The following is a 23,556-nucleotide window of genomic DNA, read 5'->3' as shown; positions in this document are numbered from 1 at the left end:
TTGCAATAATGATTTAAGCTGTTATCAGTCTTTTGCTAATTTATATGAAGCAGCAACACATGTCTTTGTAATGCATCCTTGTGCATTTGGGCAAACCTGTTAATGAAAAAAAATCTAAAATTAGAATTACTCTGATGCAGAATTGATGCATTTTTTTCTCTAGATTTTGTAACATGGCCTGGTAGATAGATATTTCCAATTTGCAGCCCTTTCAACATTGGAGATGTTACTTACACCCTTGTCAAATCTATCTTTGCATTATCCATTTAAAAAAAAAAAATCTAAACCAATTTGATAGAGGAAAAAAATGGTATTAAATTGCTGTTTCAGATTACTTTTTTATTAGAAGATATTTTTGATCATTTTTGTAAATCATTGATTCATTGTGAATCTTACACTTGTATGGGTTTATTGATCTTTATTTTTTTGTAAGAGCCCTTTTACATGTTAAAAAAATACCTTTTTTAAAATATAATAAAAACTTTTCTGGTTTACCAAATTTGTATTGAATTTATAGATGGATTATATTGTTGCAATGTGGAATCAAAAGTATTTGTGAAATTAAGTTTATCAATTTATCCTTTATGTTTTCTGGATCTGTGTAATGAACATTTCAAGTTTTTGTTGTTTTACTTTATTCTAGAATGTGTGTGTATTTATCATTGCTTTTTAAAAAGTATTATTTTTTTGATTTACTTAGAATATATTTTACTGTAAGGATTTATATTTGGCTTTTTATTTTCTCTAGGTGGCGAAGCAATGTTCCTAACATCATCAATTTTGTAATTCCATTATCTTTATTATTTTGAACAATGTTTGTATATTAAAACCATATGCTAGGTAGATGAATATCTGATGTCTCGATCCTATTTAAATGTTGATATGTTTGATATTCTGTTAAAAATATTTTGACTACTGTTAGTTTTAAAACCTTCTGAAGGTTTGACATTTACAGTTCCTATTCATCAATTTTCTTCTATTTTTTGAAGACTCCAAATGATTTTTGCACTTTTATCTTCTCAAATTTAAGATAAGCTTATAAGATTGCAATAATATTGTTACCATTTTATTGGGATTAATTTGAGGAAAAATATTTTTCAGTGATAAAAAGATTAAACTATATCCAAGACATCATCTGAGTTTGTAGATTTATAAATTTTCTTTGTACAAATTCTATATAATTCTTTGTAGTTTAACCCAAATACTTTGTTTTATGGTAGATTTTTAAATCTACCTTCTACTATAGTCTCTCTTTAGATATAAAATCTGTGAATTTTTACATGATTTTTGAAACTAGCAATCTATTTTTTTAAATCTTAGTTTCTTACAGTTCTTAATTGGTTTTTATTGATTTTATGATTATATGATTATATTAGCTGCACATGATACTCTTCTAATTTTATACTTCATTTATTTCTATTATCTAATTATATTAGATAGTATTTCCAGAACAATATAAATAATAACATTATTAGTTTTATTTATGATGTAAAGGCAAAAATTTGTAATCTTTCCCCAATTATATCAAATCGACCAGTTAAGTATCCATCATTTCTTATTTTAAGAGTATTTTCATCAATAATTAATGTTGGTTATGACATGTTTTTATATTAACTATGAAACTGATCATTTGTGCTTTTTTTTCTCCTTTGACTTAGTACTGTGGAAAATAATTTATATATTTCTGCAAATGAAACATCCTTTCACCAATATTTTAGTTACTTTAAAATATAGAAGCCTTTCAATTTGAAGCAGACATCTGAATATATAAAGACTCTTTGACCTATACAATCTAATATTTTTCATTTCCCTTTCATTTGTCCTAGTCATTTTATGAGTTGTTGGTAAATAGTCAGCTAATAACTAGTATTTATCTTTGGGTCATTTTTTATTCATATTACACCTCAACATTGCATAATCCAGAAAGATAATTAATTATAAGAAAAGGTAACCATTCTGGAAGGGGGGGAGAATTTAGAGTAGAAAAAAGATTGGTATAGACAGTGGCTGTTGCTTTCTCTGCATTTCACATTATTACTTTTGAAAACTGCTGGCTTAATAATAATCTTTTTTTTTTTTTGCTTTCAAAGTCAATAAACAAAACATATTTTCATAACTTCTGTCTGTATGTACCTTAGCTACCAAAATGTTCAATAACTTTTTTTTTTATTATTTTATGAGTGAGAATATACATGTCTAGGTGTGAGGAAGAGTTTAAGTGTTGAGGTTACAAATGTTAACAGAAGGACATTTTCTCCTGTGAAATAAATCATTTGCTTAAATTTCAGGCTGCAAAAGACACTGAAAACATTTACTTGAATTTAGGTCTCTGAAAGGGACTTATATACAGATGTTTGTTTAAAGTTTGTTTTTAAAAGTATTGTAATGGAACTTTCAATTAGTCACATACTATTTTTTAATAGGGCCAGACATTAACTTGAAACCAGGGAAAATATTAAGACTTTAACACTAAGATCCCTTTAACAAGGAGAGCAAGAGCTACGCAAAAGCTGTCATGAATATAAACTGTCAAACTATTAACAAATAGATTTCTTTCTAATAGCCCATAGTTCTGCCTCTGACTGAAGACCATAGTGACTACTCATTATGACAGTGACTTAATAACAACAATCAAATGGATAATGTTTCTCTTTCCTTAAGGGAGATGCATCAACAAAGCATGGATATGTGATGGAGATATCGATTGTGAGGATCAGTCAGATGAAGATGACTGTGACAGTTTTTTATGTGGACCACCCAAGTACCCTTGTGCTAATGACACTTCAGCCTGCCTGCAGCCAGAGAAACTCTGCAATGGAAGAAGGGACTGTCCCGATGGGTCTGATGAAGGCGAGCTCTGTGGTAATTCATGTTTCACTGATTTGCTTCTCTCTGGAGACTAAAAACGTTTAATCCACTTGATGATGCTTATAGAAGCATACAGTCCTTCCTTTTATTTCCTTTAAATATAATATTTAGCATTGAACCCTATCTCCATTTATCAGGGATGGTAAGCCTATTAAAAGTTTTTTTTTTAAGATTTTATGTATTTATTCATGAGAGACACCCAGAGAGAGGCAGAGACATAGGCAGAGGGAGAAGCAGGCTTCATGCAGGGAGCCCGATGTGGGACTCTATCCCGGGACTCTAGGATCATGCCATAGGCAGATGCTCAACCGCTGAGCCACACAGGTGCCCCAGCCTATTAAAAGTTTTTAAAATATGATCAGAAATTCTAAAATAAAGCAGAAAAGGCTGGCCTATGTCCATCTAACTTAATTGTATAATTGTGCTCATCATTTAGATCTCTGGATGGTTAATGCCATTGCTACAGTGAAACTGATTATGATTATTATTATTTTTTTTTGTCAGTGAGTCATTCAAAACAAGAAAACCTTCTTATTACTGACCTACAGGATGGAATTTAATACCACTCAATGGATTTTCTCATCCATCCCAATCATTACAATAAAAATATTAAAAGAAAGAGGAAAGGAAGATAATGAATAATGAAACCAATTGAAAGTTATTCAGGTTTATATAATTTTGTCTGAAGTTGTTAGTCCTCTTACAATAGCTTTCTTTGGTATGCTTTATCTAGTTAAAATGATGATTTAAATCTGATAGCTTTTGAGCTTTGAAATCACTTTTGACTAGTTGTCTTTTTATGCCAACAAGAACATATAAAGAAAATTGCATTTCCTTCTCTGTGGGGATATCAGACATTTAGCAAGGAGATTTTCAAAATATGTTTTCTAGATAATACTGAAGGTGACAGCAATAGAGTAATGAAGAAGGGTTTACAGAATGATAAGAACAATAATGAGGTGACTGGGGACTGAGAAAATGACTTTACAAAATGATGAAGCTACCTAATTGAAACTGAAAAAGACAACTACATTTAAGCCTAAAGTTATCATATTTTGATCTGAATTGAGCATTAATAGAATACTGAGTGATCCAAAGAAAACCTGTTATCATGTTTCAAATTTATATAATAAATGTCCTTTCTTCCAAAGAGTCTGTGATTCTATATAATAACCTTGAAACAGTAAATGCAGCAGTCTTCATTCAGCGATGCTAAATTTTATTTATTTATTTATTTATTTATTTATTTATTTATTTATATTTATTTTTAGAGAGACTGAGACAGAGAGAGAGACAGAGAGAGAGCAAGCACGCAGGAAGAGGGGCAGAGAGAGAGGGAAAGAGAATCTCAAGCAGACTCCCCAGTCAGCACAGAGCTTGATTCAGGGCTAGATCTCATGACCCTGAGATCATGACCTGAGCCAAAATCAGAGTCGAACTCTTAACTAACTGAGCCACCAAGGTGCCCCTGTGATGCTAAATTCTTAACCCCCTCACTCACCACCCTCCAAAAAAATCCTAAATTTAAACAACAAATATAATGTAAAAGACTTAGTTTATCTGTATTTACTTCTTTTTCTCCCAGCTTATTCTCTCTTATAGAGTAGATGGTAGATGGAAATATCTCTTGCATTACAATGTGTGAGGATTGCTCATGAAGGTTGTAAGAGCAATACTAGAGAAGGAAACTATCAATACTCTTAAAGTTGAAAATGTGTAAATATAGGAAAAATCAAGATCTAGACAGGCTTAAATTCTGTTCTTCAGTTACTTCAATTAAATCACCTAGGCAGGTAACTTAATTTCTTGAAATGTCAGATTCCTCATAGCAAAAATGGAGATGATGATATTGATCAGGAAATCATGGTAATAATGCCTGATGCACTACAGATATTGAAAGAAATTAGTGCTTTCCCACCTTTTCTCAACCTTCAGGTTAAATGAAGGCAAAGAGACAAAATACAATCATTAAGAAAAATTAAAAGAATGTTATGAAAACACAGCCTTATTTTCCTATCCTCTGCTCTCTGGATTAGTAAAATAAAAGAGAGTTTCTTCTGAATTTATTTCTTTGTCTACCTTAAGAATAAAAATTGCTCTTTACTATCAAGTCACTATATTCATCAGCTTAGGAAACTTGCTCAAACATTTCAAAGGATTACAGGTGTGAAAGAGGTTACAATAAAGCTAGGTGTGGACAGACCAGAGGTGATAAAAAGACAATTCTATCCTGCTTACAGTACTATGGCATATTGAAGTCCTATCTGTCTCCTTTATGAGGTGAAGTTGAAGGAAAGTTAGAGCAACGAAAATCAAAAACAAATACTGGTTAAAAGATTGAATTGCCTTCTATGGTTCTCCTTTTCTTATCTGCTTTTATGTACACCTTTGTACTATAGCCCAGTAGGTGGCATCCTTACAGATAATATTGGTATTTATAGAGAAATGGCATCTTGGTCTCTTATTTTCAAGGTCCTTGCCCATCAGTTGTAGGTTAGATCCTCTACAGCTAGGCAGTGATATTGGTTAATGAGTGCTGCAGCAGTGGGCATAATGAGTCATTTACCCAGTGGACATAAAAGACATATCAAGTGAATTAACTTTAAATAATTGGCATGGATTGGCTAGTAGCTACGAAATGCTTTTTAGATAGAGATTCCCAAGGTCAAATAGTTTTTTTTAAACCATTTGTTATAGATGATAAAATGTAGGTTTTGCCCTCTTCATGTCTACTCCTGCCAAATAGTTGTATTCAAAAAAGCTTTTTTTTTTTTTTTTGATGCTCCCTCCCTGTACCCTGTCTCTTGTTAAAGAGGAAACAGGAATTGATTTATGTCCTGTTCCTCAATACATGTAAAACTTGTACAAAACTATCTTGTATGAAAATGATTTGTCATCTGTAGAATTAATACTTGGGAGATGTCCTGAGATGGAAAAATCCTACACTTTGGGTAGTGAAGTGTTTCTTGTTTTGTTTTCTCCAAAAAAATCTGATCTATAAAGCAAAAAGAAAAAGAAAAAGAAAAGGAGTACTGAATAAAATAAGTCTCTTAAGCCTAGTGAAGAGATTATTTTCTCAGAGGGATTTTCAAATGATTTCAAGGGGAAAGGGATATGCTGTTTAAGAAACAAGAAAAATATTGAATCATTCAAGAATAGAGTTAACTGTTAATCCTTGCTATAAGGGTATGTCAAAGATGAACAAAGCTGAATACTAGTTAAAGTGATAAGGATAGATTTTATTCAGGATTAATTATTGCAATAGAGAAGAATATTTAGTGTGAACTGAAATTGAATTCACTGAAAAAAAAAAAAAAGAAAAAAAAAAAAGACTAGAAGCATTTTGAAGGCTAGAATATACTAAGGGAAAGGCACCAAAGGGTGAGAAGGGGGTTGGTCCATGTTACTCGGCCATCTGGGTTTGTTAATTGATGCTTATCCCAGAGAAGAAATGAATGTCTCATATCTTTGACCTGAGACAGTGGTACAAGTCAGAACGAAGCACCCACAGGGCTGAGAGGAAGCAAGAGTGAGAGAGTTATGTTCTTGAATGTTTGCACTTCAAAAATATTTCTCAAGTCGTTGAGGAGACAGTTCTGGGTGGTAGAAGATTTACATTTTCAATGTGCAGAGAAAAATATTAATAATTACAAGTTTTCTAAATTAACTGTTCTAAGATGGGGTTCGAGGTCCTGTCTGCCTATCACCAGGTTTTGGCTGGAATTAACAGTTAATTCTCCTACCAGCTGAGAGCTTTCTCAAGCTGGAGTCGTACTAGAAAGGCTGTCCTGAGCATTTAGAAACTATGTTAGTGTTGGGATCTCTTTTTGGGTGGTAGGAAGAGTACAGTTGGGGAAGGGAGTGGAGGCTGAAATTCTCTGTACTAAGATTCTGCAATTTTTATAAGCCAGTATGGAGGACTAGTTGAACAGAGGACTCTGAGAAAAACGACTAGAGCTTGATCAAGGAGAAATTCTTTGTTCAATAATAAAACATTTAAAAGAAAGTTGCAGTGTTTAATGACAGGCTTAGGGTTAAGAAAGAATTAACAAGGGACTAGTCACACAAATGTTGGCATTAAATTTATATTCAATTTTAGAATCAATGTAAATATTATTTTTTAAAAAACTATGACTTAATTCCAAGGATAGTGTCAGCAAGAGACACTTCAGTACTACAAGAACAGTCATATTTGAAATAAGATAAAAGAACTGTAACAATTCTTTTTTCACCTGCTGTGTCTGATGATATTTCTTTATAGTAATTCTGTTGAGAAGAATGTCAATTGAGCTAAAATAGGGCAAATACTTTAAAATGACTATTGTTTTGAAATGATTATGATATGGATGAACAAATATATTTGGAGGAGCCAAATGAATCTATTTTTTTCTTCAAAAATAATATCAAACTTGAATTCTTAGAGAAAAAAGTTAATATAATCATTTTCCTTTTCTTATCCCTGTAACGTCTTTTCTGGTGACAAATAGAATGAAGAATAGTTGACTCATATAGAACTTTTAAAAATGTAGAATATATTTTTAAGTGTTATATATAAGCTCATTTTTTTAACCAAATTTTCATAGGCAGCAGGAAATATTTGAGGTATATAAGTAAATATTACTGCCATTTGTCAATCATTGAACAACATTCTCTTTTAGCATTTCTCAAAAAACACTCAATTAAACAACAGTCTTTGAAAGCTACTTAAAAATATTTTTTTTTAATTTTTTTTTTAATTTATTTATGATAGGCACACAGTGAGAGAGAGAGAGGCAGAGACACAGGCAGAGGGAGAAGCAGGCTCCATGCACCGGGAGCCCGATGTGGGATTCGATCCCGGGTCTCCAGGATCGCGCCCTGGGCCAAAGGCAGGCGCCAAACCGCTGCGCCACCCAGGGATCCCCTTAAAAATATTTTTAAAGCAAAGGAAGGCAAAGCTTCCTTTAGCCTTATTCCTATGCATCTAATAATACATACGTAATAGGTAATAAACTAAAGACAGTTATCTGCTATTTTCATCAATGACATAGGGATGTCATCTTGAAATTTTCCCAACTTGACAAGTACTGGCTCAATTTGGGGGTATTTGTGTGCTTTTGGACTTTTTTTATTGAACAAATATTGTTAACTGTTTATGTTAGGCAATGTGCTAGCTACAGGATATACACTGCTAAACAGAGCAGATATTTTATATACACTCACAGATCTTACAACTTCATAATGAAGTAGAATTAGAAATAAATATATTTAATGCAATTCTAAATTATAAGTGCCATGAAAGAAAAAGTCTCTTTCTCTATAAACCAGTCATACTAACCATGTAATAAATATTGGTTACTCATTATTTCAGTCAAAATACAAGTCAACTTTTTTTTAAATCTTTTTTTTTAATATTTACTTATTTATGATAGTCACAGAGAGAGAGAGAGAGAGGCAGAGATATAGGCAGAGAGAGAAGCAGGCTCCATGCACCGGGAGCCCGACGTGGGATTCGATTCCAGGTCTCCAGGATCGCGCCCTGGGCCAAAGGCAGGCACTAAACCGCTGCACCACCCAGGGATCCCCCCAAGTCAACTTTTTACTATGCTTTCATGGCCTCATTGAATTAATATAATAACCAACATATAGGGTACAATGTGTAATTTACCTAACTTAAAAATAAGTGGCTATAGCCAGTAAAAAGCAAATTAATCCGTCCTGCATTATCATTATGAAACAGACTATAGACGTAGAAATATATATATGTGTATATATATATATATATATATATCATACATGTATATGTATATGCATGCTATAAACACTGAGCTAAGTCAAATTTTCAGATCATCAATGTATATCCTTCAGGGAGGCCTTAGCAACTGATTTTGCTCAAAAGCTAAAAGGCTCAGCACAATAGAAAGAAACATTGAACTTACTTTACCTCTGTGGGGTAAAACAAAATGTATTCCAAAGTTTTATAGAAATTAAAATCTCCCATTCCCAGTTCCTATCATGTAGAATTATATTTGGTCTTTCAATGAATTATTTTATCATTCCTACACCAAGCCCTAAAAATAAATAAATAAATAAATAAATAAATAAATAAATAAATAAATAAATAATTTTTTTTTAAAGCCAGAGAGCTTTTTCTATTCATTTATAATATCCTTGCTCTAATTCTAGCCTTAGAGAATTGAGTTCAATGATTAGTATTTAATTGAGCAAAACAATTGATAATGCCCTGTAATCTGTTCCCCTCCTTTTATAGATGAATGTTCACTGAACAATGGAGGCTGTAGCAATCACTGTTCTGTTGTTCCTGGAAGAGGAATTGTCTGTTCCTGTCCTGAAGGACTTCAGCTCAACAAAGACAATAAAACATGTGAAATTATAGATTATTGTAGCAATCATCTAAAATGCAGTCAAGTGTGTGAGCAGCACAAGCACACAGTCAAGTGTTCATGCTATGAAGGGTGGAAGCTGGATGTGGATGGGGAAAGTTGCACAAGTGTTGGTAAGTAGATGTGTGTTTTGCTATATTGAAGAATAGTGAGAGCCTTTCTGGTTTTTTTCTGTGTTGTGTATCTTGTTATATTTAAGAATACATCTTGTGAAAATAATACAAAAACATCTTTAAAGAATTAATAAAAGGATTCAACTAATTTTCAATAAGGCATTTAAGTATAATGTGTCATTTTATTTTTTTAAAGATTGTATTTATTTGATAAAGAGAGATAGATAATGAGGGGGGGAGGGCCGGAGGAGGAGGAAGCAGCAGGCTCTCTGCTGAGCAGGGAGTCCAACGTGGAACTCAATCCCAGGACCCTGAGATCATGACCTGAACAGAAGGCACTTAACTGATAAGTCACCTAGGCACCCCTAATGTGTCATTTTATTTATTTATTTTTTTAAAGAATTTATTTGTTTGAAAGAGAGCACAAGCACAGGGAAAGGCATAGGAAGAGGGAGAAACAGACCCTCTACTGAGCAGGGAACCCTATGCGGGCTCCATCCCAGGGCCCCAGGATTATGACCTGAGCCAAAGATAGATGCTTTACCAACTGACCCACCCAAGCACCCCTGTAATGTGTCATTTTAGACCTACTCCAAATCTTCTTGACAGCATATTACAGTAATCCTTATAATCACAGTCCATCAGATATTTTCTTCCTTCTTAAAATGCTACTTCCAACATCGTCATCCCTAAAGGCTTATTTTTGTACTCTCTAAAGCACTTACTTTTATTTCTCTTTGCAAGCTTTGAGAACCCTCCAAAGTCTGGTCCTAGCCCACACCTCCAATGGTGTGTCTTCTGCTCTTGAAATAAACTCTTCGCTCTGGCTGTGTTCGTCTTCTAACTGCCCATTTAAAACTGCCCATTCTGATGATTCTCTAGGTCAGATTCCATACTGGGAAAACCAGGGACTATGGAATCTGATCTTTGAACTTTAATCTTGCAGTTGGCATTCGTTATGTACGTGACCTTAGGCGGGCTACATAAAGCTAGGTGAGCCTTGGTTTTCTTATCATTCAAATATTAGTGCCCATTATAACAATGTCTTCCTTATAGCATGTTGCAACACTTTGAGAACTTGCTCACTTTCCACTATCTTCTCCAGAGACTTAACGAGGCTGTGAATACTTAGAGTCCATGGATAGAATTGAAGGGGTCCGTGAACGTTGTTAGAGAAAATATTACCTTTATTTTCTTTCATGTCTCACTGAAAGTTAACACTAATTATTAGCAGCAACTGTATGTCTCCAACTGAAGTAATAGACATTCACACCATGTTAAAGTTGTTCTGATATCTCAAAATGTCATATATGTTCAAGTTTTGGAACCCACTATTACTTTAAAAATGGGGGTCATTATAAAGAAAAAAAAAATGGGGGTCATTAGACCCACTGCTCAATCTGCTATCAAATACAGTAATAAAAAAAAAGCATGCATATTACTACATCCAAAAGTGTTTTTTTGTTCAATATTGGTAACTGCATTTTAATATACAGTATTTGATTTTTCTATGTATACTTTTTTTTTTTTTACTTTCTTCTTACTGTTTGAGTACTTTTTAAAACTTTCTGATAAGTGGTACACAGACTTAATCAGACTACTAAGTTGAACCTATACATCATAAACTTTTCTCATTGTTTCTTTTCCTTAGACTGTACTTCCCCTCTTTATCTCCAAAAATCCTGGATACTCTTTTAAGACCTATGAGCTCATATCTTTTTTTTTTTTTCATATCTTTTTAAAGAGAATATTCTTTAAAATATTCTTGTTCTCTATTTATTTCTCCTTTCTATGTCTAGAATATATTGTCCGTGAAAATATATACACATTTTTAATTGCTGTTTCAAACTCTCATCTATGTGCTTTCTATATTCCTTATCTCTCTGATGAAATAAGCATCTTATAGTAAAAAATCAAGTCGTAGATTTTTTGTTTTATATAATATTCAGTCCAGTTCTAGAAAAATATTAAATCAAAAGTATTACATTTTTTCAGAGAACATTGTTAATTTTTTGAATATTAAGTTATTTCACTCTTTTATTTCGATTGTTGTTTTGTGTTTTTTTCTCTTGGCTATTAAAATTTGAGTTCGCAAAAAAAATTTTTTTTTTGAGTTCTTGAGGCATAAGTTCAATTGTTTGATTCGTTCTTGTCAAAGAATCTTGTACAAGGTGATTGACACGAGAGGCTAAAAAAAAACAAAAAAAAGCAATTTTTTATAATGATAATAGTCATTTTATTTATGTACATGTTTGGATTAAGGAAACAGTAGATCAAAATATAATCATATTTTACATGAGAATTTACTCCATAACTGGTTTTTGAATACAGGTGACAAAAGTATTGACTTATTATAATACTTCTGTATTCTATGAAATCAATAGCAATTCATGTTCAATATTAAAATAATTCAACATTTGAATATAAGTAACCAGATCAAAGATAATCCTACTAATGTAATTGGCTCCTTCCATTCTAAACTCAGAAAGAAACTAACAGTACTGTATCAATTATCACTGTTAGGATTGCTAGATTTCACAGCTGCTTTTTTTATAGTTTAAGACGGAAGCAAAGGTATAGTTACCTTTTAAAGTTAATATAGAGCTTTCTTGCATGGAGAATTTAACCTGCTGGTAATTTATTCCTTCCTGAAACATACAGTATACCAAATGCCATTGTCAGCATTTATATTATTCAGATAATATAGGTTTTGTTAGCTATTGAAGATTATTTTTTAATTTAAAGCAATTTTTACGTATAAAAGAGGATTTTTTCTGCATTTTATTCACTTCCTTTCTTTTTTTAAAACCTATGGTAGATTCAGAGTTTAATAAAAATGAATTAACCACTAACTATTGGACTTTGAAAATAAAATTTCTTTTTTCTTGCTCTTCTTTTATTACTTTTTTCTATCATTTTTAAGTTGGGTCCCTGCTTTTAAAATGTATCCTTTCTACTGAATGCAATACCTGTTCTTATTCTTCTTGACATTTTAAAAGTAAAGAATAATAGCACTCTTTATGCTTCAAATTAGAACTATGACTCCCCCGCTTTTTTTTCTCTTGAATCTTCTCCTGTAGTTCTTTCATATTTTCTTATTTCTCAGAGCTCCTTTCTTCCAAAGTTCTTTAGTCTGGCTTTTGCTGAATTGTGAAATGATTCTGTTTTCTCTAAGTTCACTCTTAACATCTTGTTAGTTAAATATAAAGATTTCCATAAAAACTATTTTTATGATCTTCAGTTTTTATTTAATATAGCTGTAAGTCTCATTTTCCTTGGCTATTTCAATACTTTTTTTATCAGTCCTTTACATGTTTCCTTCTTAATATGTAATGCATTAATCACTTTCTTACAAAGTGTTCATTTCTGTATGCTATGAATACCCAGAATATTCCTATTAATTACATTATCTCCAGTTTCTTTTCTGTTTAGTAGACCACTTACTTGCAGATTTGCATCATGTTTCTAGTTACATCAGAAAGAATATTATAGCTGTCCTTCTTACTTTCTCATAGCCTGAATTAGGTGAGATTTCTCCACCAATGTTTTTCTTGGTTCTTATTATTCTCTTCTATCCATGTTTAGATTTAAAGAATTATATTTAATGCAGGGACCAGTTAAAAGAAGGTTATTCAGGCAAAAGATTATTGAAAGAAAGAAAAGAACAGATTCAAGATGTGTTTTAGAGGTGAGATTGTCAGGTATTGAACAAGAATAAGGAAAAATAATTTTTTTGTAATATACATTGCCTTGAATATAATTATTTTTTTTTGGTATTCTTATCCTCTCTCATCCACCAAATTACCAGCTCTTCATGATAGGGTCGATATTTTATATGTACTATATATTTTCCTTAAATTTCTAAGAACAAAGAAGATATTCAATAAATATGTGTTTTCTTGTCCATTTTTTAAATTAACTAAACCTCAAAATATTTTGTGGAAATTATATTGGATGCCAGAATAAACTATTAATGAGTACTTTAGAAAAAAATGGTATTTGCTTTTCAGCTCAATTTACATGATTTTTTTTTTAGTAAACAGATTATGGATGTAATCCATAATTTTATAAAAATAAAACAGCGTAAATTTAGTGCTCTCTTTTTGGTAAACTGTGCCCATTCCTTAAACCTTAGTTTCCGTATACTCCTATATGTGATCTCTTGAGACCTTCCTTTATCAGCTCAAATCATATTACTGTGGCATTTATATTTCCAGCTATACTGTCTTTCCTACTATCCAGTTCTCTTTAATTGAGTGTCATTAAGTCACTTCAAAATTTGTTGGCTGAAATGGACTCTTTCTCTTCTCTTAAATATCCATAGTCCTGTCAGCAGCTCCAGTTTTCTTCTGGTCTTCAGGCCTACAAGCTGAACTTATCTTTGACTTCCCCAACTCTTTGCTGCCCCCCTCTCCATACCCTAATTTATTGTCTTTTGGACTCAGTCCTCCTTCTCCAGTTGGTAGCATCTGTACCATAGATGTTATAATGATGACAGTCTTCTCTCTGGCCTCTTTGTTGTCATCATCTTATTTCTTTAGTTTCTAAGAATATATTGAAACTTGAAGGGATATGGTATTTTTATTGAAAAGAATCTAAATCCGGAAGGTGAGAGTTAATGGAAAGAGGTCAGAAGTATATTAAAGAATAAAAAATGAAATAAAAGAGAACAGAGTAATGATAAGCAGGTGGACTACCTTGGGGAATAATGGTAAATAAAGGTGAAGAGATCAGGGGAATTAAGCTATGGTGTGTGTGTGTAGGGGGGGTAATTTGGTGATCCACTTCTTTATTTTAGTAAAATGACACTTTTATATATCAGTGTCTATTTATGATTTGAAAGTAACTCTTAAATATTTATGGAAAGAACATCAAATTCTTCAGTCTGCTATTTAGGACCTTCTTCATTTTTGCTTGTTTTCTCTCTCCAACCTAATCTTTTGTTATCCTCCACTATGGATTTCTATTCTAGGCACATTATTACTGTTTTCATCATTAGTAATATTAGTAAATAAATAGTTGCCAAGAACATATAATGTACTTTCACATGCATCACTTTATTGTACCATCTCCTTCATGCACTCTGCTCATTATCATCTGAGCAGAACAGTATCTTCTACATTCTGGAAATCCTATAATCTATTTAAAACGCTCTCCTCTATGAATTCTTCCTCAAGTTGATTATGATAATATTACTAATAGCTACCACTTCTCAAGCATCTACTGTGTGATGGGCAATTCATTTATAACTTACAGGAAACCAATCGATATTAATACTCTGATTTTATTCCTTTGGAAACTGAGACCCAGAGAGGTTACTTCATTTACTCAGGGCTGTGGCAAAGAGATGTTAGAGCAAAGCTTTTGAACTTCATTCTATCTGACTCCAAAGAAAGAGCTTTTACAAGTTACTACAAAGATCCAGGCCACCTCCCTGTGCTGTGTGCCCTCAAAGTCTTGTGATGTCTTTGAATAGTGTACATTTTATGAGCTTATTTCTGTTACCACTTAGACCCAAACATTCTTAAAAGCTGAGACTGCATCAAATTATTTTACACCTCTTGTGAAAATACATTTTAAAAAATATATTTTGTAGCAAATGTTTGTTGAATATAACAAGTTTCCTCTATTCATTGAAGTAGTAATAGTTTTTATTATTAGTTTTATGATCTGTGCTATGTGTACAATTGATCTATTATTTCTAACCGCTATGTGGTATCATATGGCATGTCCCCAACTATTTTTGTTTATTCACTCTACAATATAAATACACTTAAATCACCCCAAATCTCTGCAAAAGTATTGCTGGCATTGACAGACATTTATCTAGTCTTAGAAATATGCATGAACATTATTTGGGACCAAAATTATTGACTCCCAGGGTATGCTTATACTTACTATGAGAAAGTATAACCAGTATCTTCTCAGAGTGGTTGAACAGTCTCCACCTCCACCAACAGTACACTTTCAAGGTCCCCATATCCTTGCCAGCTCTTAAAATTATCCGATTTTCTAGCTTTTTCATCCAATATAGTGAAGTAAAGTGATAGTTCGTTGTTTTAGTTTCATTTTTCTTATGGCAAGTTTGAGCATTTCTCTATATGCTTGTTAGCCTTTTGCATCTCTTCATTTCCTTTGGCCATTTTTCTATCAAGATGGCTGTCTTTTTCTTATTGTAGGATTTGGTTGCATGTACTAAACTGTAGACATATCAACTATCTTCTACATTCTTTTAGCCCTCTATTAGTTTCATTCACGATGACCTTTACAGAATATTTCTTTATCTTTCTGCTTCATTCCTTTCTTCACTTCATTGTTTTTCTTAATTTCTTCTCGCCATAATAATTTTATCTCCTCTCTATTTAATGTCTCTTGGGCTGTTTATTCATTGATTCTTATAATTAATCATTCACTTATGTAATCACAGGTATTTATTAAATATAATCTAGCAAAAAGCACTGGGCTGTATCTTAGAAATGCAAAGATTTTTGCTCAAACTCTCACCCCTTAATGAACTCTCTCTCTCTCTCTTTCTCCCTCTCTCATTCTCCCACTCTCTCTCTTTCTATACATACATGCCCCAAATGCAGATTCCTGATATTTATTAATGGAAAGAATAGATAAGTTTTTAAGAAACGTGAAATATAAAGCAGAGCTACTGAGAAAAAAATATCCAGGAATTTTCAGGCAAGTAATTAAAGGCAAAACAACAGCAAAATGAAACATACAGATAAAAAAAAAAAATACTCTCAAAATTGGTGGACAGTTGGTGAGATAATCTTATAAATTTACCAGTTTGAATAATAGTTGAAAGTCTATCCTACCTTTCATTTCATAGATTTTAGTATATGTGCTGCCGAAACGAGCACTCATTTCATAGGTTTTATATCTTCTGCCCTTATGTATACCACACTTCAATAATATTTCACTTTCATTCATTCCCAACATAGCTATAGCTAAAGGAATGGAGAAGAGGAAGTAATAATATATAGTGAACTGGAGTAAACAATAGATCATTTACCACTTCATAAGTTGCTACTCTGTACAGGGGATATATCTAATGATGGGGACCGAGAAATTCAAATAAAGTATTAAATATGAGAACAGAAAAGTGAAAATTCTGAACTTGCAGGAGAAAAAGCATTGTAACTACAATATCACTATGTTTGAGGACATTATAGGTATGATAATAAATAATCAGGACTATTCATGTAAAATTACTAGTTTTGGAGTCATAACAATTACCCTGAGAGGACTATAGAGGAACTCTTTCTTAGACAAGTCATCTACTGCTTCCATATACTATCTTGTAACAATCATTATGCAAATCTGTAGTGGGATTAAAAAAATCAAAGAGAAAAGAACAGCAGATAGAAGACCTATAAGTCCTTTCTAAAGCTCTTTGTAATATGCTACATTTATTAAAAGTAAATTCATCACTTTAAAAAAATATAAAAAAAAATATATATATATAAATTGGAACCTTCTTTGTTTTATACACATGTCATCTCATGGTAAAGAACTTCAAGCCTCTTCTATATTGAGTCTTATTTGGTGGTTTGAGTTGTAAAATTCAGTCATTTATGAGACTGAATAAATACCACAAGCTAGCACACTGAAAAAAAAGTTAGTACACTGCAAAAGTGAATGACTACTTCATATTTTGCTATATTCATTCCAAATTGAATTTGCCCCAAAAGAAGTTAATATCCTTACATCAAAATTGAAACACATGAGAAAATGCTTCATTGTGTTTTATCACCAAATATTTTATACGGATGTTTATTTTTTATCCTTATTAAAGGGAAAAAACATTTTAAGACTTGGCATTTTGAAACCCAGTCTTCATGATTTCTCAGTAGTTCATGAATTTACATATTGGATTATTCATTACAACTTTTTATTTTCTCAAAAAAGAAATAATAATTTAGTAAACAAATCTTAAAAGTAGAGACACTTGGAGAATTTATCAAGATTCAGTTCAAATAGAAATAATTTAAATATTTACACTTTGATTTTTTATTTTGGTAAACAGGCTTATAATAGTCATGTGTAATCAAGTAAACATTTATCAACTATATTCTCAACACAAAATGACTACAGTAAATATAAGAACTTGAAAAGCCTTCAGAAAGTTTTAATAAGCTGGTGTGGTGGGGCAGGGTCGTGGCTAGTCATGGCATCCCCGTCTCGGAGACTGCAGACGAAACCAGTCATTACTTGTTTCAAGAGCATCCTCTTGATCTACACTTTCATCTTCTGGATCACTGGCCTAATCCTTCTTGCCGTTGGCATTTGGGGCAAGGTGAGCCTGGAGAATTATGTTTCCCTTTTAAATGAGAAGGCCACCAATGTCCCCTTCGTGCTCATTGGCACTGGCACTGTCATCATTCTTTTGGGCACCTTTGGCTGTTTTGCTACCTGCCGAGCTTCTGCATGGATGCTAAAACTGTATGCAATGTTTCTGACTCATTTTTTTGGTTGAATTGGTCACTGCCATCTTAGGATTTGTTTTCAGACATGAGATTAGGAACAGCTTTAAGAATAATTATGAGAAAACTTTAAAGCAGTATAACTCTACGGGAGATTATAGAAGCGATGCAGTAGACAAGATTCAAAATACGTTACATTGTTGTGGTGTCACCGACTATAGAGATTGGAGGGATACTAATTATTACTCAGAAAAAGGATTTCCCAAGAGTTGCTGTAAACTTGAAAATTGTTCTCCACAGAGAGATGCAGATAAAGTAAACAATGAAGGTTGTTTTATAAAGGTGATGACCATTATAGAGTCAGAAATGGGAGTGGTTGAGGGAATTTCTTTTGGAGTTGCTTGCTTTCAGCTGGTTGGAATCTTTCTATCCTACTGCCTCTCTCGCGCCATAACAAATAACCAGTATGAGATAGTGTAATCATCAAACCACGGGCTTACTATTGTTCAGCTTTAAGGACATTTACATTCCCCCCTGTGAGCTATGAGATTGCCTGGATGGAAGATTGCCTAATACTACTTACGATAGACCAAAAAATTCCATCAGTAATAGTCTGATTCAATCAAGACATTTGTGTAGGTCCACCTTTTGTCCCATTGATGTTAATCATTGAAACCCCTGTATCACTGTGAAACACTGGAAGAGCTAATAAATTATAAATGAAGCAAAAAAAAAAAAAAGAAAGTTTTAATAAAAGAGTCCATGTAACAGTCACTGTTCAGAGTATACAAGATATGTTTTCATGGTACCTGGCTGTCTCAGTCAGTGAAACATGCAGTTCTTGATCTCAAGATTATGAGTCTAAGCTTCATACTGGGTATATAAATTACTTAGAAATAAATCTTTATATATATATATTTTTTTTTTAATTTTTATTTATTTATGATAGTCACACACAGAGAGAGAGAGAGAGAGGCAGAGACACAGGCAGAGGGAGAAGCAGGCTCCATGCACCGGGAACCCGACGTGGGATTTGATCCCAGGTCTCCAGGATCGCGCCCTGGGCCAAAGGCAGGCGCCAAACCGCTGCGCCACCCAGGGATCCCAATTTTTATATATATATATATTTTTTAATTTTTATTTATTTATGATAGTCACACAGAGAAGAAATAAATCTTAAAAAAAAAAGAAAAAGACATTTCGTGTCATCTTCCATTTTGTGAAATCTTTCAAACATATTGGAGAATAATGTATTCAAAGCTAATATTTTAGCATATTGAAAATTTATCCAATTTATTCATGCTATACATGGTACAAATTATTTTCTGAAAGTGATGAAATATTAAATAACTTTGAGTCCTCTGTTCATCCATTCCTCCATCCCAGAGGTAGCTCCTTTTGTGAAATTAGGATATCTGTTCTGTCATAGTTTGTGTTCTTAAACAACATGTAATATAATTTTTGTGTTTCTTAGCTTATGGAATCACATACATTATATATATCCAGCTGGAATTAGTTGGAATTTTTAGTCACAAATATGATTTTGAAAAAAAAAAAAAAATATGATTTTGAGAAGTATCCATAGTGTAGTGTTTTAAATAGCTCTGTTTATTCCTTTTAAATTCTCTATGGCATTCTGCTGTATAAAAAGATTATAGTTTTGTTAATCTTCTCCTATTCATGGTCATTGATGTTATTTCCAGTGCCTTGCTACATCAAATTATGTTGCGGTGAAAGCTCTTATGATGTCTATTTGTGGAAATGTGCACAAGCTGAACCACACATGTTCAAGTGCATGTGTACCTTCAGTTGCACATGTCATCTCTATCATCGCCAATTATATTTCCAAAACAGTTTTAAAAATGTAGACTCCATCAGCTGTTATAAGAGTTCCTGAGTCTCCAATTCATTGCTAACACTAGACAGAAAATTTGTTCAAATCCCTGCTCCTCCACTTACTAGCTGTGTGACTCTGGCATATTAGTTACATAACTTCTCTGTGCCTCTTTTTCTTCCCGTGAAAAATGGGAGCGATAATATCACTTACTTCCTAGGACTTTGTGAGGATTGCACAAATGGGGATCTATGAAATATTTAAGAGTAATTCTATTTAAGAAGCACTCTATAAGTGTTTGCTATTTTAGTAATGTTCAGTCTTCTTAATAGTTGCCCAAGATGATGGTTATGGTCTTCTTGTTTTAACTGCTATAACATTTTCTTAACACTCTCTATTTCTCCAGTTATCTCATTATTTATGGATTGTTTTGTTCTCTTCTATACTTGGTTAGAGGGTATAATTTTACTCACTCAATTTTTATTTTTATTATAGATTGTAGGTCTATTCACATTTTCTATTTCTTTACAAGTCAATTTTGGCAAAATATTTCTCTAGAAAATGGCTTACTTTACCTATTTTCAAATTTATTATTAAAATATATATATCACTCTTATTTTTTAATTTTTTATTGAATATAAATAATAATATCCATAATAATTACTTTCCTAGTTTAATTTTTCCTATTATTCATTTCTACATATATTTATGTGCATGCATATGTATATGTATTGGTCCTTCCACATGCTTATCTGTATTTTATCCTTCAAACAAATGATTTCCATTTTTTTAATAATGTTTTTCTCAATTTTATCAATTTCTGTAATTATATTTATGTTATTCTTCCTAACTTATTAGAGTTATCTTTTCTGGATTCTTGAATTTATTTATTATTTTATTAATTTTTAAAAGATGAATTCTCCGTTTTATTCAACTACCACAAATATACAGAGAAGAAAAAGAACATTAAATTATCTGCATGGTTTATTTTTTCCTTGTATAGATGGAAAAGTTTTCAGAGCTAATGAGCTAAGTATAGTTATACAGATTAATTGGATTGAGGTAAAAATCATGATTTTTAGGTAACAAAAGTTGTACATTTCTTTATTCTCTACAAATTTCCACACTAATTACCATATTTCCTTTTTTTTTTTAAAACAGATGAATTGAGATATAATATATATGCCATAAAATTCATTCTTTTAAAGTACAGAATTCAGTGGTTGGTAGTATATTCACAGAGTAGTGCAACCATGACAACTATCTAATTTTAGAACATTTTAATTCTCCCCCCAAACAAACTCCATACATATTTAAAATTCACTCCCCATCAAACCCTAGTTCATCGCTGGCAATCTCTAACCTAGTTTCTGTCTCTGTAGGTTTGCCTAGTCTGGGCAATTCATAACAATGGAATAATGCAGTACATGCTCTTTTGTGACTAGTTTCCTTCATGTGGCATGATGCTTTCAAGGTTCATTCATTCATGTTTTACCATTTATCAGTATTTAATTTATTTTTATTGCTGAAAAGTATATTTATTGTATTATATCATTTTGTTTATCCATTCATCAGTTGATGAGCATTTGGATTTTTATTCTTTGATTGTATGAATAATGATATGAAATCCACATACAAGCTTTGTGTGGACATGCTTTTCATTTCCCCTGTGTGTACAACTAAGAATGGAATTCCTGGATCATATGGTAAGTCAATGTCTAACATTTTGAGGAACTGCCAAAGTGTTTTCCAAAGTGGCTGTGTCATTTTAAAAATCCAGCCAGCAATGCTTGAGGGCTCCAATTTCCACACAATCTTGCCATCATCTGATATTGTCCATTTTTCTTGTTATAGTTATTCTAGGGGATGTGAAGTGTGATGTTGTGCTTGATTTGTGTTTCCCTGATAATCAATGATATTGAGCATCTTCTTGTCCACTTATTTGGTCATTTTTGTAGGCTCTTGGGTTAAATGACTATTCACAGTCTTTGCCTAATAAAGAGTCACTAAGTACTCTTCCAATAGTTGTGTGATTTTAGCTCTTATATTTAGGTCTAGGATAAATTTTGAGTTAGTTTTTATATATGGTGTGAGGTTTCAACCTCATTCTATGGAATACAGAAATCCAGTTCCCCCAGCACATTTTCTTGAAAAGGCCATCTTTCCCACATTGAACAGTTCTCTCTGGAGCTTGGGCTTTTGGGGGAGCTCCAAATCCATATGTCCCCTCTGGGAACTTGTGGATCATTTGTTTTTAAATCAATTATTAAGCTAAGGACAGGGGAATGGGTTTGGTACATATTAAAACACCATATAATACTGATATTCAGCAGTTTTTCTTGAATTTCTAGAGTTCAGAAAAAGGTGATTTTGACCATTTTGTCAGTGTTTTCACTGTTTTATGAAAGAGATGGTTTTGGATCCTCATTTCACCATCCAGGAACTGATTCTCTATTTCATTAGTTTTAATTGTTCATTCTTCTTAATCTATACATTTGTTGCCATAATAATATCTCTCTTTATTTCTGAATTCCTTATTGAGGTCCTATTGGTCAAGAAATTGTTTAGCAATTATTTCTAGTACTAAAGTATATGTGAAGCTTACCAGTCTTTATAATTGATTTTTATTTAATTCCATTGTGCTCAGATCAGGTGTCCATTAATAGGTTGATTATTTGCTATCTCTTGGTACTTACTTTGTAGACTAAAACATGGCCATTTTGTTACATATTCTGTGTGTACTTAAAGAGAGTATATCTTCTATTTTGATGTACAGATTTCTATTTATTTCCAGTAGATTGAACTTTTGTTTATTTTGTTATTTTAATCATTGTTATGGCTTTTTTTTTATCAGTTTGTGTGGGAGTTGTGGTTAAATATATCACAATATGATTATGGATTTATCGATTTCTCCATTTAAATCTGTCAGATTTTGCTTTATATATTTTCAGTCTATAATATTAGGCACACACCAATTTAGGAATTTTATCTGTTGTCTTATATATAGAGAACATTTTACTTCTACAAAAGCTATTTGTCTTAAAGACTATTTTGGTTAATATAAATATTGTTTTATTGATAATGCAATTAATAATTCAAGATTCTTCACATATAAAACTTTAAATCATGTAGCAACAAAAGTATTATTTTATTTTAAAAATCAAGATAAGACCTATATAGCTTTAGTGACTTTTCTTTATTTGTAGCCAAGGCAAGAGTAGAATCCAGGTCTTCTCTTGTAGAATTTCTTTCTACATTCAGTTGCAACAAACAAGTTAGTAATTTTTGGTTTAGGAGAGAGCACTTTCTCACATAGAGCATGTAAGTAAGAGCAGTAAATGATCTCTTAAATATTGCTGTAGTAGAAATGTGAGTTCTCCTTAAGGAGAAAAAAACACACACACAACATGTTTTACGATATTTGTCATACTGAATTACCTTGCTCAGCATATATGTCATGCCCAAACAATTTTTGTTTTATTTATTAGTGTTTCTAAGAAGCAGGAAATTATAATTCCTTCTATTGTTTGTTTGAATTTTTATTCTTAAAAATTGTTAATCTTAGTGGAAAAATATGATACTGCTAAAAAATTGTATCAACAGAAAATAAAGTGAAAGCTTTCTTCCCACTTCTGAATCCCATGTTCCATAGCAGGTAACAACATTTCCTCAGTAAGCCTTCAAGAAGTATCATATTCTTTACCTTCATATAGGTCTAGAAAAATATTTTTAATATAAATGATAGCATAGATTGTGCATTATTTATATTTTGCTATGGGTAGTTGGTCTTTTAAAAATGATACCAAAGAGGGAAACCTTAGTGTCTCAGCAGCTGAGCATCTGCCTTTGGCTCAGGGTGTGATCCTGGGTTCAGGGATGGAGTCCTGCATCAGGCCCCCTGCAAGGAGCCTGCTTCTCCCTGTCTA

The 23,556-nt window shown here is 32.2% G+C and overlaps 1 protein-coding gene, 1 long non-coding RNA gene and 1 pseudogene across 12 annotated transcripts in view; 2 read left to right on the top strand and 1 right to left on the bottom strand.

Annotated features, from left to right (window-relative positions):
• LOC144291793 (uncharacterized) overlaps nucleotides 1-10,321 on the bottom strand; it is a 50,302-nt gene extending 39,981 nt beyond the window's left edge. For both annotated transcript variants that reach the window (XR_013359327.1, XR_013359328.1), the window contains exon 1: nucleotides 10,090-10,321. This is a non-coding gene — a long non-coding RNA (uncharacterized LOC144291793). The remainder of the gene's footprint in view (nucleotides 1-10,089) is intronic.
• Nucleotides 1-23,556, top strand: part of LRP1B (LDL receptor related protein 1B) — a 1,828,472-nt gene that overhangs the window by 1,190,843 nt on the left and 614,073 nt on the right. For all 10 annotated transcript variants that reach the window (XM_077861563.1, XM_077861564.1, XM_077861559.1 and 7 more), the window contains 2 exons: nucleotides 2,662-2,862; nucleotides 9,119-9,364. In XM_077861563.1, coding sequence (XP_077717689.1) covers nucleotides 2,662-2,862; nucleotides 9,119-9,364 — 447 coding nt within the window. The remainder of the gene's footprint in view (nucleotides 1-2,661; nucleotides 2,863-9,118; nucleotides 9,365-23,556) is intronic.
• LOC144291786 (tetraspanin-6 pseudogene) lies at nucleotides 17,518-18,540 on the top strand (annotated as a pseudogene).

Source organism: Canis aureus, chromosome 20, assembly GCF_053574225.1.
Source record: "Canis aureus isolate CA01 chromosome 20, VMU_Caureus_v.1.0, whole genome shotgun sequence".
Lineage (NCBI taxonomy): Eukaryota > Metazoa > Chordata > Mammalia > Carnivora > Canidae > Canis > Canis aureus.
The sequence above is the reverse complement of the archived record's forward strand: the minus strand, read 5'-3'. Positions and strand labels throughout refer to the sequence as shown.